Here is a 16,442-nt window from a genome sequence, read left to right as displayed (position 1 = left end):
ATGTGCTACTATGCCGAGCTCTAAATTAAATGTTTAACAAAAATAGAATAACATCAGTAGAAAAATTAAGCACTTTTGCTAACATAGGTCTATAGAACTACCCCTAACTAGGATGGTGCTGTCCTGCTCTTTGCGGGGCAGCTGCAGCTGCGGTGTGCAGTGAGGTCCAGGTCCCAGGAATGAGAAGGAAAACACTTTAAAGGTTTAAGAACAGTTGAAAAACTATGTTTCTAATAAAAATATAATCAGAATTATGAAAGATTAGGAACCTTATCATAATGGAATGATTTCTGTTGTCTTAAGTTAGAGTTTTATGATTTTGCTGATTATTAGGAGAATCAAAAGATGTTACCAGAGCTATACCATAAGATGAAATGCTACTGGTAAGATCTTAAAGGGCCCTTTAAAAGATTTAGCCTACTAATGATGAAGCATTATCAATGGGATGTCTGAAGTAGTATAATTCGCTTTGTTTCAGAATGTAATGGAGCATGGTGACACATATCTTTAATGCCAGCACTCATGAGGCAGAGGCAGGTGATCTCTGAGTTGGAGAACAGTCTGGTCTACATTGCTGGTTCCTGTACAGCCAGGGCTGCATAGACAGACCATGTCTCAAAAACAATAGCAAAAAACCAGAATGTAATGCAAACAGCAGAGATGACATGATGAACTCTGGATTGGGTAGCACTGCTTTGTGGTAAATGAATTACTGTTTGTAAAGTCAAATAAGTTTTAGGATATTGATTATGTGGAGCTATTAGATTTGTGCATTAGATAAATATAGTTGGTGTAGCATGTGGAATGTTCAACATCTACACGAATGTTCCCAACAATTTACAACTCCAGTCCCAGGAGATCCACTGCCCTCTTCTGACCTCCTTGGGCACTGCATGGATGTATTGTCCAGACAGACACCCAGGCAAAGCAGCCATTACTATAAAGTTAAGAAAAAGAAAAACAAAGTTTGTACTTATTTATTGTATTTTTGGTTCTATTGTGATTGAGGAGACACTTTTCTGTCTGTTCTGACTTTTTCTTAAGGTATATTTATCAACTTTGACATATCCTGTTCCTGGGATACTAAGGGACTTAACAATTGTTATTTAAAACTCTGCCCTGAATTTTATGATGCTGTCTTCTCTTCTAGTTTTAAAATGCACCACTCATAAGAGCAGCATCCTCTAAATTTCCTAGTAAACAAATTATTATGCCAGTTGGTTTAATACAGCTTAAACACTATAGAAATCCCAACTTTGCATTAAAATAGTTTAGTATAAAGTGGTCTATAAAATATCCAAATATACTCAAGATAGTGGCTATATGTTACCACATTTGTAATTTGCATTGAGAATGAGATGGAGGAAAACCAGATTTCAGATTGTAGACAATATAAGGTCACTTTTCAAAAGAGCATAGTATGGACTGATCCTCCCACCCACACCCCAGTCAGTGCTTCTCTGTATCCTTGGCTTTCTTGGAACTCACTCTGTAGACCAGGCTGACCTCGAACTTAAGAGATCCACCTGCCTCTGCTGGGGTTAAAGGCCTGTACCACCACTATCCAGCTTGATTAATTTGCTTTTCATTAATTTATTTATTTTGGGGTGACACATGTGAGGTCAGATGAGAGCTTGCAGGACTTGGTTCTCTCACTCTACTATGTGAGCTTCAGGAATTTGAGTCCAGTCCTAACAGGTACCTTTACCCACTGAACCTTCCTACCAGTCCTTATATCCTGAATTTGAAATAAATCTTTCACAGAACTCTTAGTTTATTTTGAATATGTATGTTTAGAAAAATAAAGAGATATAAATTCCTAAGATTATTCAAGTCCAGTATTACTCTTGACACATTTATTTTGCTAGTGAATATGCTTGACATTGTTCCTTTAAGGTGGCTCAGTAAAAACACAGTGTAACTGAAGCAGAATCAAATTGCCCTGTGGTTCTCCTACAGTCAGGGTACCGACTCCTAATGACTTCCAGGAACAAAGCTTCCTAGGTCCTGTCCTAGTGCCTAATTGAACATGACCATGAGACACAAAGCTTATCCTCACCTTCAGGTCTTAAGCTCCTGTGCTTGCCTGTTTAATTGCACAGACCTGCTTTGTTTTTGTTTTTTTGAAACAGGCGCTCACTCATTATATAGCCCCCAGCTATCTGGAACTCAACTGTGTAGGTCAGGCTGGCTTTGAACTAACAAAGATCTGCCTACCTCTGCCTCCCAAGTGCAGGTTAATAAACTTTCTTAAATCGAACTAGATCTGTTTATTTCCTACTGCACTAGTATGAGTCACATTCATTGCTGCTGTTCTTTGTGGAATCATGTCTCCCTTTACATCCATTTTGCTTCTGCATATCTAAGGTGTGTGGACTGCTTCCTTGTTTGGGGAGTTGAATGTTTCTGAATAGTTTGTAACAAGGGACTATTAGTGTGTAGTTTTTCTTTCTTCATTATGTTTTAGCCTGTATACCACCAGGAATTTACCCCTTCTAGATTCCTATAAGATCATGTTCTAGAAAAATTTTCCTCCAGATTGTTTTTCCCCATAATGGGTTTCTCCATGTTTTAGCTAAGTCAGTCTTTAAATTGTTACTTTGGTTCCTACTTACTAACATCAAGTTAGAGCATACATACATACACTACATACTATTGCTGTACTACTTCTTGGAACCGTGGGGACATTCATTGTTCCCTTAAGTTTGTCTTTATTTTTCTAACTTGTATTAAAACTTTAAATATACACATTACACTCTATTTCCTATAACTATCTTATGAATTCTTATAGAAGACCCTAATTGTGAACAGTTTTGTTAAAATCACTAGTTTTGATGGTGACTTTTGGGTATTGTTTTGCCTTTAGGTATATAGTATGTGATTTTAAGTTTTTTAATATAAGGTTTTAATTGGACCTTGAGAATATTTTGTTTATACTAATTAAACATGTAGTTCTAGATTAATTTATTACTGTTAGGTGTCATTAAGTACTGTTTTTGTATTACTCAATAGTTTGACACTTAAACGTTCTTGAGGACATACTTCATCTAGCTATTTTTCATACAAATATATACAAAAGTGCCATCTTTATGAACCTTTTCTTGTTAAAAGTATACTTGGATTTATACAGAATACTTCAGGTAAATTACTATAAGAATGACTTGCTATGAATATGACTCCCTTGAATATTTAATTGTGATATTTGCTGTAGTCAGGTTATCATTTATAGTAATGTTGTCTCAGAACATTTGTCTGTTTTCAATAGGTGACTCCTCAAGATAGCCAGGAGGGAACATTTGGGTCAGAACACTCAGCGTCACCCTCACAAGGAAGTAGCCAGCAGCATTTTCTGGAACCTGAAGCGAATTTGGATGACTCTATAGACATTCAGCAACAGGTAAAAGTCAGTACTTTTCTGAGTCATAAATGTCCAAAGCCTTGTAAGGTTCTTTGTGAATATACTGTCTTCTGGGTGTTCCACACCCCTAACTCTGTTACCTGTGAAGCCTTAATATTACATTACTAATATTTTTAAGACAGAACTGCACTTGTATGCTGAGTTTTAACTGGGCTTTTTGTTTATGTGCCCTCAACTTTGCTTTCCAAGGATATGGATATTGATGAAGGACAAGATGTTGTTGAAGAGGAGATCTTTGAACCAGAAGCTAAGAAAGTAGCTGTTCGCTCAAGATCAAGAACTCATTCGCGATCTCGATCAAGGTTCTATGATAATATTTGACAGTATTGTATGCTTTTATCTTTGAATCAAGATTAAAAGAAATACTTAGAGTGATTTTAAAAATATTTTTTAAAAAGTAATTTTTAAAAATAATTGAAACTTAAAACCGCGAGATAACCTTTGTTATATACATCTGCTATTTGAGCACTTTATGTAACAGGGACAGCTGGTGTCATGAGGTTGTGATTTTGGATTATAGTTGATGTTAGTCGATAAGAGCATGATACCTTACTGCTTCTGAACAGCATATAAGTCAGGCTGTATTTCTTGCATCCAAATTGTATAGCGATACCAAAAATGTTTTCCCCAGACAGCCACAAAACAAGTTTTATGAATGTTAAATATACTTGGAAGCCAGTAGAAAACTCGTCCTTAAATCAAACCCAAGTCACCGATTCTTTGGTATTCTTAATGTAAGCATGCTTGCAAACATGTAAGTAAACAAATGACAGGATCAGCTTACATTGAAAAGTCAAGAACTGTAACATTTTAGAAGTTGTAAAGTATTAAACAGGATTATACTGTGTCCTAATACTGTGTTGGAAGTATTCTGATCCTCTCCTGAATTGTACTTTTCCTCTGATTTTAATGAATACAGTTTCAGATTTATCTAGCATCTATTAGTAATGTACCCATCCATAGCACAAGTCTACAGTGGAACACTTGTTTAGTAGTTGATTAAACTATAGGATTGTTTAAGAGGTGGTTAAATATGACAAATACTGCCCTTTTTCATTCACTTCAATGAAAAAATTTCCACTTTAATGGAAAGATAATAATGTCATTAGAAGTGAAATAATAATTATTATTGTAGATCTCCAAGAAAACGAAGATCCAGGTCGCGATCTGGGTCTCGAAAGCGAAAACACAGGAAGCGATCCCGCTCCCGCTCAAGAGAAAGAAAGAGAAAATCATCACGGTCGTATTCAAGTGAAAGAAGAGCCAGAGAGAGGGAGAAAGAACGGCAGAAAAAGGGCTTGCCTCCTGTTCGATCAAAAACCCTAAGTGGTAAGTGACATGTACTGAATTAGACCTCCTTCTTAGTGTTGGGAACTAGTTTCTGTTATGTTTAGGTTAGTAGAGTGCTTGCCGCTTAAGCCTTTGATCTTCAGCAACCACAGGAAAAGCCTGTAAAGGTAACCCTCATGCTTGAAAGGGACACAGGTACATTCCTAGTTTACTCATGAGCTCCAGGGCAGCAAAAGACTTTGCTCCAGAAGTTCTTGAGGAAGCACACCTAAGGCTCTGGCCTCTGCATGTGATTAAGGTTACGTCCTCCTCTAGAATAACAACAACAAAAAATAAAAAATAAGCAACAACAAAAAATTAGTTTTCTGCTCTAAAAATCTCTTACCTAATTTTATTTTTAGAGTAAGAAACTGAAAAGGAAGGAGCTTGTTAGTAACTAAATTTCTTTAATTTAGGTTTTTGTGAAAGAAAACCAGATTACCAGATACTTGCTAAATCATCAAAAATGTTTAATGCAAGTTGTGAAGTATGGCTTGACCAAGGACACAAAACCAGGCTGATACCTGTAACATGACATTGTCAGTGACTGCTTCAGTAGTAACAGACAGTTGTCAGTATTCAAATCTGTATAAGAAATTAGGACACAAAGATTGTTTTTGTATACTTAGTTATATATTCAGTGTATATGTGTGGTGTTGGTGACTACATCTAGGGTTTTATACCTGCTAGGTCAATTGGTGTATAATTGAACTAAAATAAATGGTAAACTTATAGTTTGTACCAGAAGAGAAATGACTAGTACAACCTGTTTTCCTCTAAATGTTAATCTATTTAATGTAGTTAACAGATTTGGTTATGGTGGTGTTTACTTCAGGATCTGGCTAGGGTAAAGATCACGTTCCATACAACAAAATGAGTTGTGTTTCTACCAAGTTCTGCCTTGGAGTTTGTTAATCCATTATCATTTCTAGAGAGAGTTAACAGACTACAGGTGAGCAAGGAAGCACATGATAGAGAGTAAGTTATCAGTTTTGCCCGAGTGGACTCTTGTTACTTTGGTGATCTTCAATTAAGTTACCTTAGCATCAGTAATTGTTACAGATCGTCATGCTATAGATTCTGCACTGGGATCACACACATCCTAGGCTTTTTACATGACTCCTAGAAAGAGAACGTAAGCCCTTATTTGGTACTGCTAAAGCATCTTGAAATTCAGGCTCCCAAAATCAAAGAAAATGGCATCTGACAATTTCAGTAGTCCTTGGTTATCTTTCCAGAACCGTCTCACATTATAAAGAGCTAGTGAAACTTTTGAAGATTCTATTTGCCCCTTATCATAAGAAACCAAATTTGCTTTAGTGTTGTTTGACAAATAATATAAAAAAACCTGATCCCCCCCAAAAAATATAAGAAAAATCTTTTTTCTTCATCCTTGTGTGATTACCTCTTGGTCTTTCAGAATCATTACTTTGTTAAGAGTAGGGCTTTCATTTAGTATCTCTTCATTTTTTGCTCACACACTTTGTGATGCTGTTGAGCATTATCTTAAGTTAGGGCTGCTAACACTGATACGATGACCAAAAGCAACTTGGAGAGGAAAGACTTTATTTTGCTTGTGGTTCCATATCACTGTTTGTTATTGAAGGACGTCAGGGTAGGAATCTGGAGGTAGGAGCTGAAGCAGAGGCTATGGAAGGGGGCTGCTGCTTACTGGCTTGCTCAGCCTGCTTTCTTACAGAACCTAGGAATACCAGTCCAGAAGTGGCATCACCCACAGTGGCTTCCTTCTCCCACACCAAATATGAATTAAGAAACTATCCAACAGGCTTTCCTGCAGCCCTATCTTTTTTTAATTAATTAATTTATTTTTTAACTTCCGTTTTCCTTCCAGCCACAGTTCTTCCCCCCCCCCCCGAATTGCCTCACCTTTCATTCACTCCTCCCAACGGCTAAGGGCTCTGATGGGGAGCCAAAGTTGGGGCAGGACCACTTCCTTCCTTCATTTAGATTGAACATGGCATCCCACCATAGGGAATGGGCTCAACAAGCTAGCTCAGGCACCAGGGATCTATCCTAGTCCTACCGCCAGGGACCCCTCAAATAGTCCAAGCGTTACCACTTTCTCCCACAGAGGAGGGCCTAGTTTGGTCCCACGGGGCCCCACAGCTGGTCAGTCTAGCGTTCATGATTATCCATGAGCTTGATTGAGCTGTCTCTGTGGATAGATTTCTCCATCATGAAGTTAACCTCCCTTGCTCATATGTTCCCCTTCCCTCTCTTCGACTGGATTCCCCAGCTTGGCCTGCTGCTTGCTTGGTTTTGGACATTCCTGCATCTCATTTTGCAGAGATCCAAATTTGGTTTCTTATGATAAGGGGCAAATAGAATCTTCATACTGGATGAATGTTTTATGGTGACCGTTAGGGGATTCACCAATTCTCTCCACTGTGATTAGTATTCTTAGCTGGGGTCATCCTTGTGGATTCTTGAGAATTTCCCTCACAAAGCAAATTTCAACAGATACAAAAAATTGGACCACCCCCCCCCCGCCCGTATCTTAGCAGATTACCATGGCTTAAAGTTAGAATTCAACAACACAAATTTCAGAAAGCTTACAAACTCATAGAAACGGAATAATTTTCAACTGAATCATGCCTCGGTCAAGGAAGAAATAAAGAAATAAAAGACTTCCTAGATTTCAATGAAAATGAAGGTACAACATACTTAAACTTACGGGACACTGTGAAAGCAGTGCTGTGAGGAAAGTGCCAAATGCCTACGTAAAGAAAGTAGAGAAATCCCACACTTGGCGAATTAACAGAACAAGTAGATGGCAGGAATAATCCAATTTAGGGGTAGAATCAATAAAATAGAAACAAAGAGAACAACACAAAAAATCAGCGAAACAGAATTGGTTCTTCGAGAAAATCAACAAGGTAGACAAACCCTTATCCAAACTATCTAAATAGCAGAGAGAATATCCATATTAACAAAATAGGAAAAGAAAAGGGGGAAATAACAACAGGCACTGAGGAAATCCAAAGGATTGTCAGATCATACTTCAAAAACCTGTACTCCACAAAATTGGAAAATTTAAAAGAAATGAACAATTTTTTGGATAGGTTCCATTTATCAAAATTAAATCCAGACCAGATAAACAATTTAAATAGACCTATAGTCCCAAAGGAAATAGAAACAGTCATTAAAAGTCTCCCAACCAAAATAATCCAGGATCTGATGGCTTCAGTGCAGAATTCTACCAGAACTTCAAAGAAGAGGTAATTCCAATACTCTTCCAGTTGTTTCATACAGTAGACAGAGAAGGAGCATATCCTAACTCCATTTATGAGGCTACAGTCACCCTGATAACCATACCACACAAAAGGTGCGACAAAAAAAAGAATTATAGACTGTTCTCCCTCATGAACATAGATGCAAAAATACTCAATAAAATACTAATAAACTAAATCTAAGAACACATCCAAAAAATCATCCACTATGACCAAGTAGATTTTATTCCAGACATGCAGGGTTGGTTCAGCATACATTGAACCTGATAAAGAGAAAGTAGGAAGTCCTTTGAACACATTGGCAAAGGAGACCATTTAAATACAGCCCCATCTTATGGAGGCATTTCCTCAGTTAAGATTTCCCTCCTCTCAGATGACTCTAGCTTGTCAGGTTGATATACCAACCAGCTGGTATAATTGACCCTTTGTCAGCTTGACTCAGACACATCACTAATGGAATATAATTTCTCCTTTCTTGCCCCCATAATATGATTATTAGTTTTACAGTATAAAACATAATTACAAACATTAATGGTTTCATAGTCTTTATAATTTCAAATGCTTTAAAAGTTAAGTCTCTTTAAAAATCCTAAGTCTTTCGACTGTGGGCTCCTATAAAATCCAAAGTAAGTTAAATATTTTTTTGCTTAAAGAAGGAAGAACCAGGGCATTGTCATATTCTGAATAAAGCAAAGCAAAACTCCAATTATATAAATAATTTAGTACCCAATGTCTGGCATCCTCCAAGGGGTTTGAGTCACTTCTCTGGCTTCAGCCTCTGTAGCACACACAGATTATTTCCCAAACTCAAGCTGGCTCTACACCATGCTGCTGCTGTTTTTGGTCATTCTGTGGTACTGGCATTCCCGAAATGCTAGGGGCTCTTGGTACAACTGGCTGCCCTTTGACCAATAAATACCCTCTTCTGGGCACTCTTCAGGTAATTCAGCTCTGCCACACAATGCCAAGCCTCCATTGCTTCCACTTCTTCATGCCTTCAAAACCAGTACACGCTTAAACTACGAAGTGTCTGCCAGCACAAGGTAAAACCTTGGCCACTTCTAGAATACAGATCTGGTACCTCCAAGCTTATCTCTGCCTTTACATTTTTTATTTTAATGTTTATTTCATATGTACAGGTGTTTTGCCTGCATGTGTGTGTGCTACTTTTATGCCTAATGCTGTACAGGGCAGCAGATGGCTCTAATCTCCTGGAACTGGAGTTGCAAATGGTTGTGAGCCAATGGTTGTCAGTGCTGAGGATTGAACCTGGATGCTTTGAAAAACGGTAGCTGTGCTTTTAACTGCTAAGCCATTTCTCCTGCTCCTGCTGGCCTCTTCTTAACTTCACAGTTCTGGCTGACCAGCATCCATTATTCCAGCCAGACAAACACTTCATTTGAGCAGTTCCGGTGTCTGTTAATCATCTTCAAGCTTTTGTTAAACAGAACCACAGATTTCTTTCTCTTTTTTTCTTTTTCTATTTCCCTCCCTCCCTCTCTCTTTTCTTCCTTCCTTTCTTTTTCCCTCCTTTTTCTCTCTTCCCCCTGCCTCCCCCTCTTTTGAGGCAAGATTTCTTTGTTTAGCAGTTCTTGCTGACCTGGATCTTGCTCTGTAGACCGGGCTGTCCTTGAACTCATGGCTGTCCATCTGCTTCTGCCTCCCAAGTGTTGGTATTAAAGTGGTGAGATATCATGCCTGGACAGAAGCAAAGATTCTAAATGGCCCCATGACCTTTAAGTGACTCTCAGACTTTCCCTTTAGTTTCACAAGTCAGACTTCTATCCTCTCCATTTCTCTGGTCACTGTTTATTTTCTAAGCTCACATAGAACATTTCACGGAATGTTGAACACCCATTGGCTCCGAAGTCCAGAGTTCCAAAGTCCTCCCAAAAAACAATGGGGTCAGGTCAGTCACAGCAATACTCCACTATCCTGTTACCAATTTCTGTCTTAGTTCGGGCTTCTATTCCTCTGATGAAACACCGTGTCCAAAAGCAACTTGGTGAATAAAGGGTTTATTTTACTTATGATTCTATGTCACTGTTCATTGTCAAAGGAAGTCAGGACAGGAACTAAACAGGACAGGAACCTGGAGGCAAGCACTGATGCAGAGGCTGTGGATGGGGACTGCTCAATGGATTGCTCCAGCCCAATGATAACACTACCCACAATATGGTAGGCCAGTGGTTCTCAGTGCTCCTAATGCTAGGACCCTTTAATATAGTTCCTCATGTTGTGACCACAACCATAAAATTATTTTCATTGTTACTTCTTAACCAATTTTGCTATTGTTATGAACCATAATATAAATATATGGAATGCCACCCTAAAGGGATTTTAACCCACAGATTGAGAAACACTGGGCTAGGCTCTGCCACATCAGTCATTAAGAAAATGGTTTACAGTCTGATTTTTACAGAGGCATTTTCTCAATCGAGGTTTCCTCCTCTCAGATGATTGTAACTTGTATTAAGTTGACATAAAAACCAACTGCCATAGGCATAGAATCACATTTTCTCTTTTAAAAGTTTGTAGTTTTTAAAAAAAAGGGCTTACTTTTATATGTATGAGTGTTTTGTCTGCATATATGTATGTGTGCATGCCCTGTGCATCTTGGTGCCCATGGAGGTGAGAAGAGAACATTAAATCCTAGCTGGCGTTATAGGCCGCTGTGGGCTCTTGTGTGGGTGGTAGCAACTGAATCTGGGTTTCCCATAAGAACAGCATGTGCTCTCAATTGCTGAGCCCTCTCTCCAGTCCTCCAAATATATTGTGTTTGGCATCTCATAATTATACATACTTATGGCGTACAATATGGTATTTTTGTACATGCCAATACCATGTAATGATCAGATTAGGGCAATTAAGAAATCAAACACACATGATTATTTAACTCTTGTTACTGCTGTAGAACATCATTATTCCTCTTAAAAATAAAATTATACTTTATATATAACAATGTAGTTTACATGTTAAGCAGCAGTATGTACAAAAATCTGATACAGTTTTGAATCAAAGAAAAAAGTAGAAACTTTTTAACCTCTTCAAGAAGATATTTAAACAAAATTCCATTCTACGTGAATCAGGGGGTGCTTCTGTTCCTCTCATAGGTTCTCTACTTCTATGACATCAGCTTTTTCAGTTTCTACCTAGTAGTGAGAAAACACAGCTTTCTTTTTGTCTTGGCTTATTTCTTGTCATATGATTCCCTCTGGTTTCATGAAGTGTTCCACAAGCATCAGAATTTAATTTTCTTTTTGTAGCTGAATTGTAGAATTTATTTTCTATTGCTGTTTTGTTTGCTTCTTTGTTTGCTTTGGTTTTTCAAGACAGGATTTCTCTGTGTAGCCCTGGCTATTTTGGAACTCATTCTGTATACCAGGCTGGCCTCAAACTCACAGAGATTCACCTGCCTCTGCCTCCTGAGTGCTGGGATTACAGGTGTGCATCACCACCACCCAGTGCTGTTTTATTTTTATTAGTTAAAAGTTTTAAGATGGAAGATTCAACAAGCACATGAGAAAATACATTGACAACTATATCTTCCATTGTGTACTGTATCTCAAAACTCTCCTCATCTTGAAGTGGAACCAGTTTTACTCTCATTGCTGTTCTTTCAACACATTTAAAATTGGTGTGGTTGAGTTCCCCACTGCTTGTCCTGGACATAGATTATAAAATGCAGCGCTTTCAGGGTCAGTCAGTGGTGTGAATCAACAGATTAATACCCCAGGAGCTGAGTGTTTCCTCTCTTCTGGATTGGGAAGAGTAATGACCTCTTCTTAGCCAAAAATAAAATAAATTGTAGAGCAGCATTAAAAAATTAGAAAACACTAGTAAAACTTAGGGAGACGAAAGCAGTTGGAATCTATAGGACAGGGCATTTCATCAGGAGGCATTATTTTAAAGTGATAAAGCTACAAAGTTGTTTCCCTCTGGATCACCAGACCTTCCCTCATGTAGTATTTATACAATGCATTTCACTACATGGTGGTAGAGCAGCTTTCTGTCCCCGTGACATCAATGGGGGAAAGGTTTACTTTTCCTTGTGTTTGTTGTTGAAGGTTGCTTGACTTTCTCCTTTTGACTGTTCATTTTGACTGGAAAGCAGAACAAAGAAGATTGGAGACAGTGAGCCCCTTCAAGGGCAGCCCCTACTTGAGACCCATCTATTTAAAGTTTCACCACTTTCAATGGTTCTGTGGGCTAAAGACTAAGCCTATGTATGGTATATGAGATTTTGGGAGACGTGGTTTATTTAAATTATAGCAATCTGGTGTTAGGGGAGGCCACTTGTTTGTCCTGGCCAGCTAGAACCAAAATAATCACACGGAAACTGTATTAACTAAATCACTGCTTGGCCCATTAGCTCTAGCTTATTGGCTAACTCTCACATATTAATTTAACCCATTTCTATTAATCTGTGTATCACCACGTGGCTGTGGCTTACCCGGTAAAGTTCCATTCGACTCCAGGGGGCTACATGGTGTCTCTCTGAGTCTGCCTTCCTTTCTCCCAGCATTCAGCTTAGTTTTTTCTCACCTACCTATATTCTGCCCTGCACAGGCCCAAAGCAGTCCTTTATTAACCAATGGTATTCATAACATCCAGAGGGGTAAAAAGCAGAAATTGAAGGTCCATTTAAAAAAAAAAACAAAGCCAAACTTGTATGCATTTTTCTCTCACTTTGCTCTATAATTGTGTATGTTTGTGTATGCCTCTGTATGCCATGATGAGGGTATGTAGCCTGAAGACAACTTAGTCAATTCTCTCCTTCCTCGTGTATGCTTCTGAGGTCAAACTTAGGTTGTAGGTCTTGCAAAGTAAGTTTATCTGCTAAGCCATCTCACTGGTCTCTGGGATTTAATTAAAAATGTTAAAAAGTTGAAGATATTTTGATGAATCATGAGTTGAAAATTATACAGAGTGTGTGAGGCAGAACAAAGTGGCTGAGAAAGTAAAGTTGTCACAGTATGTGTTAGCTAGATGATTCTCAAAGCCTGTGTGTGTCCAAGTGATGTTCTGACCAAAAAGAGTAGTCTCCTGGTCGTTATTTTATCTAGGATCATATGGGGTAGGTTAACCCTAGAAAAGCCTGCTTTAGACCTCTTCTGCCAGGATTAAAATGCTGGAAAATGACTTGAACAAAACATCTCCATGTCGTCCATTAAAGCTGTGTAAATGTGTTGTCTATAACAGGAGGAATTCAGGAAGCATGAACAGTCTGGAGTGTTTTCTCTTGAACTTTGGTGTGTGTTAAACAGAGGTAGCTTTCAGGCTGGAGGTTCAGAGTACCTGCTGCTCATTCATGAGAAGTAGAATTCTGAAACTTGTGTGGTGTTGGGTCTCTAAGGAATCCACACTCTTCTGGCCTCTGCATACAGGAGTTTGCACACAAAGAAGTGCTAGTCAGTTCATCTTCAAGTCATAATAGCAAGTTAAGGAGTCCTGATTTGTCCATTTCCTTCTTTATCTTTCTGCAATGTCTTACTTCCTTAAGGATGAGGCAGCTCATACAGGTTTAGAGTTATCTGCTGGTTAGGGAGAACCATCCACTGAGTCATTCCAACACACAGATATTAAGGTCCACAGATAGGAATTAATTTCGAAACTATCGCACTTTAGAGTCAGCTGGGGGAGTTTTAAAGCTTTGCTTCCAGTCTGACACACCACTTTTCTCTAGTGGTTGGACAGTGTGTCCACAGTTGGCTCTCTGAGTTCAAAGCCTGGCTGGTCTACAAAGTGGGTTCCACCTGCCTCTCTCTCCTGTGTGCTTGGATTAAATGCTGCCACTCCCTGGCTTTTTTTCTTTTAAATATATATGTATGGGTGTTTTGCCTGTATATATGTCTGTGCACAACATGTGTGCCTAGTGCCTGCAGAAGCTGGATGAGGGGCTTGATCCCCAGAAACTGGGGTTATAGATGGTTGTGAGCCACCAGGTGGGTGTCAGAATTGAACTTAGTTCCTCTGGAAGAACAGCCACTCTCCTTAAACGTTGAGCCATTAGTCAATTTTAAATGTAGCAGTTATCTGTGTGTAGCTATCAGTTAATTCAATACACATTATCTTCAGTTGGATCTATTGTTAATATTGTGCTTGAGGCAACTGTGTCTTTGAGAACCTCTGTTTCTTTGTCTTGACAGTATGCAGCACTACCCTTTGGGTTGGCCAAGTGGATAAGAAGGCTACACAGCAAGATTTAACCAACCTTTTTGAGGAGTTTGGACAAATTGAATCTATTAATGTATGTATCTCTTAAGCACTAAAACAGTCTTTTCAAATGGCCAGTTTTCACTCTTTCCACTCCCTAAGTAAGCCCGATAGTATCTGACTTTGGTAGTGTACATCTTGACAAGTTTTGTTTATTTTGTTTATTTTTCTGTGTTTGCTTTGAAGCTCTTTTTATCCTTTTCAATACAGTATCTTACAAAATAATCATAGGGTTTTATAACAGGATAGCACTTAATTCTTAAAAGCATTAAATGTTGGTCAGCAAGATGCCCCCTTTCCTCTCTCTTCCCCTCCCTCTGTTTTACCTGTCAGAATGAAAATGGAGCCGTACATTTCTTTAATAGTAAGTTTTATGTTCCATAGTCAAGGAACTGATAACATATTTTCAAGATTTCACCTTTATCATGGCTTAATGCAAGCCAAATTAATGCATGAATATGGGGCTTATTAAAACTAAATAATTAATTTTATATGTATCAATAAACATTTGGCGGTAGAAAGAAAATTAATTTGGTCATCTGCCAAAATCGAATTGTAGTCAGTTGTCATTGTATTGTTTCAGTAGAAGCAAATGTCAGACTGCATTTCCATCCTTCTACTTTCTGTTAAGAAAGGATTTTTCCCTCATAGATGATTCCACCCAGGGGTTGTGCATATGTCTGTATGGTTCACCGACAAGATTCATTTCGGGCTCTTCAGAAACTGAGTTCAGGATCCTATAAAATTGGTTCCAAGGTCATCAAGGTGAGTTTTTGTGGGTAAATTTATGGTGGAGTGGCGGCTACCCTTGTGGCCTCTTGTTAGTCACAGTGTTATGTTTTTCATAGGAAAGGTCATATGATCTTATTTGTTGTGACTGTTAGAATGCCCCAGTTCTTCTCTTCCATCTCTCCTCCCTCGCTCCCTGGGCCTTGACATGTTAAGCACATATTCTTACACTGAGCTTAGTCTCAGCCTTATCTTTAATGTTTGCAGCAAGCTTATGGCTTTAGTATTAGTCAATTATAATTAGGATTATGTACATACACTAATTTACTAGCCAAAATTTGAGTTTGTTTGTTCCTTAAGTATATACCTATACAAGTCTCTGCCATCTCACACTTCATATAGTTAGAACCTTTTCCTATTTACAAATTTGTCTTTCATTTACTTTTTCTCCCAGCACTTTTTTCTTACATTATTTCTTCTTATTTTAACTAGCCAGCCACCTTGTAGAGTTTATATACAAGCATTTTCTTTCTTCTAAGTCTTTAAATTCAGAATTCGTGAGGTGTTTTCTCAATTGCTTGTGATTGACTCAGAATTTCATTTTAACTCTTTAGAGAGAATGTGTTCAGTCAGCTTCTGCACCTAAATTAAAACTCTGAACTCTTTCTGAAGAGTGTGTATGCCCATCTTTTACTGTTTCCTGATAGTTGATGTGTGTAAACTCAGGTATTGCTTATTTATTCTGGCATGGTGTACAAAGTCTTCTGAAACTTGTGATAACTATCTTGGTTATTGTCAATGGAACTGAGCTTTTTATTGTGAAAATTAGACTTTGTTTTCTCCAGAAATGAGTTTAGAGTTGGGTAAAAATTGGAAACAGATCTTATATCGAAAATATAATCTCTAGTGCTAGTTTAAAACAAGTACTCAAGAAAAACAAGTTTTATTCCTATTTTCTTAAATATGATTTTGAACTTTATTTTTATTATAGTAAATAATAAAATATATTGTAATCTTCTTTGTTTTCCTCTTCCCATTCCCAATAGATTGCCTGGGCTTTGAACAAAGGTGTAAAGACGGAATACAAACAGTTCTGGGATGTAGATCTTGGAGTCACATATATACCCTGGGAAAAAGTTAAAGTGGATGATTTGGATGGCTTTGCAGAAGGAGGCATGATAGATCAGGAAACTGTAAATGCTGGTGAGAATATACTTTTTATTATTTAAAAATAGGCTTCAGAAGGTTGTAATATAAATGTGTTTAGGGAGGCAGAGTAAACTATGCTTATTCCCTGGATTCAGCTCCACAAAGAAGAGATGATGCTGTTTCTGACATTGCTTCTTCAGTGTTTTGTGTTTCAGTAGGTGTCAAGGAGCAGTTGAGAAAGTACTGACTGGAAGCCTGCAAATGTAGCAGTCTTTCCTTTATTACTTAACATTTTTGTTATATTTAAGGGAAAGCTTTGTACCATGGAAACTTTGTTAAAGTAAGTTGTT

The 16,442-nt window shown here is 38.0% G+C and overlaps 1 protein-coding gene across 5 annotated transcripts in view; it reads left to right on the top strand.

Annotated features, from left to right (window-relative positions):
* Positions 1–16,442, top strand: part of Scaf8 (SR-related CTD associated factor 8) — a 200,585-nt gene that overhangs the window by 62,044 nt on the left and 122,099 nt on the right. For all 5 annotated transcript variants that reach the window (XR_003378364.1, XM_026787344.1, XM_026787345.1 and 2 more), the window contains 6 exons: positions 3,266–3,397; positions 3,608–3,720; positions 4,554–4,747; positions 14,148–14,248; positions 14,866–14,979; positions 15,990–16,146. Coding sequence is in view for 4 of the 5 variants with exons in the window: in XM_026787344.1 (XP_026643145.1) it covers positions 3,266–3,397; positions 3,608–3,720; positions 4,554–4,747; positions 14,148–14,248; positions 14,866–14,979; positions 15,990–16,146 (811 nt within the window). In the remaining variant the exon portion in view is untranslated. The remainder of the gene's footprint in view (positions 1–3,265; positions 3,398–3,607; positions 3,721–4,553; positions 4,748–14,147; positions 14,249–14,865; positions 14,980–15,989; positions 16,147–16,442) is intronic.

The sequence above is a fragment of the Microtus ochrogaster genome, linkage group LG9 (assembly GCF_000317375.1).
Source record: "Microtus ochrogaster isolate Prairie Vole_2 linkage group LG9, MicOch1.0, whole genome shotgun sequence".
Classification (NCBI taxonomy): domain Eukaryota; kingdom Metazoa; phylum Chordata; class Mammalia; order Rodentia; family Cricetidae; genus Microtus; species Microtus ochrogaster.
This window is presented reverse-complemented; position numbering and strand designations above follow the sequence as displayed.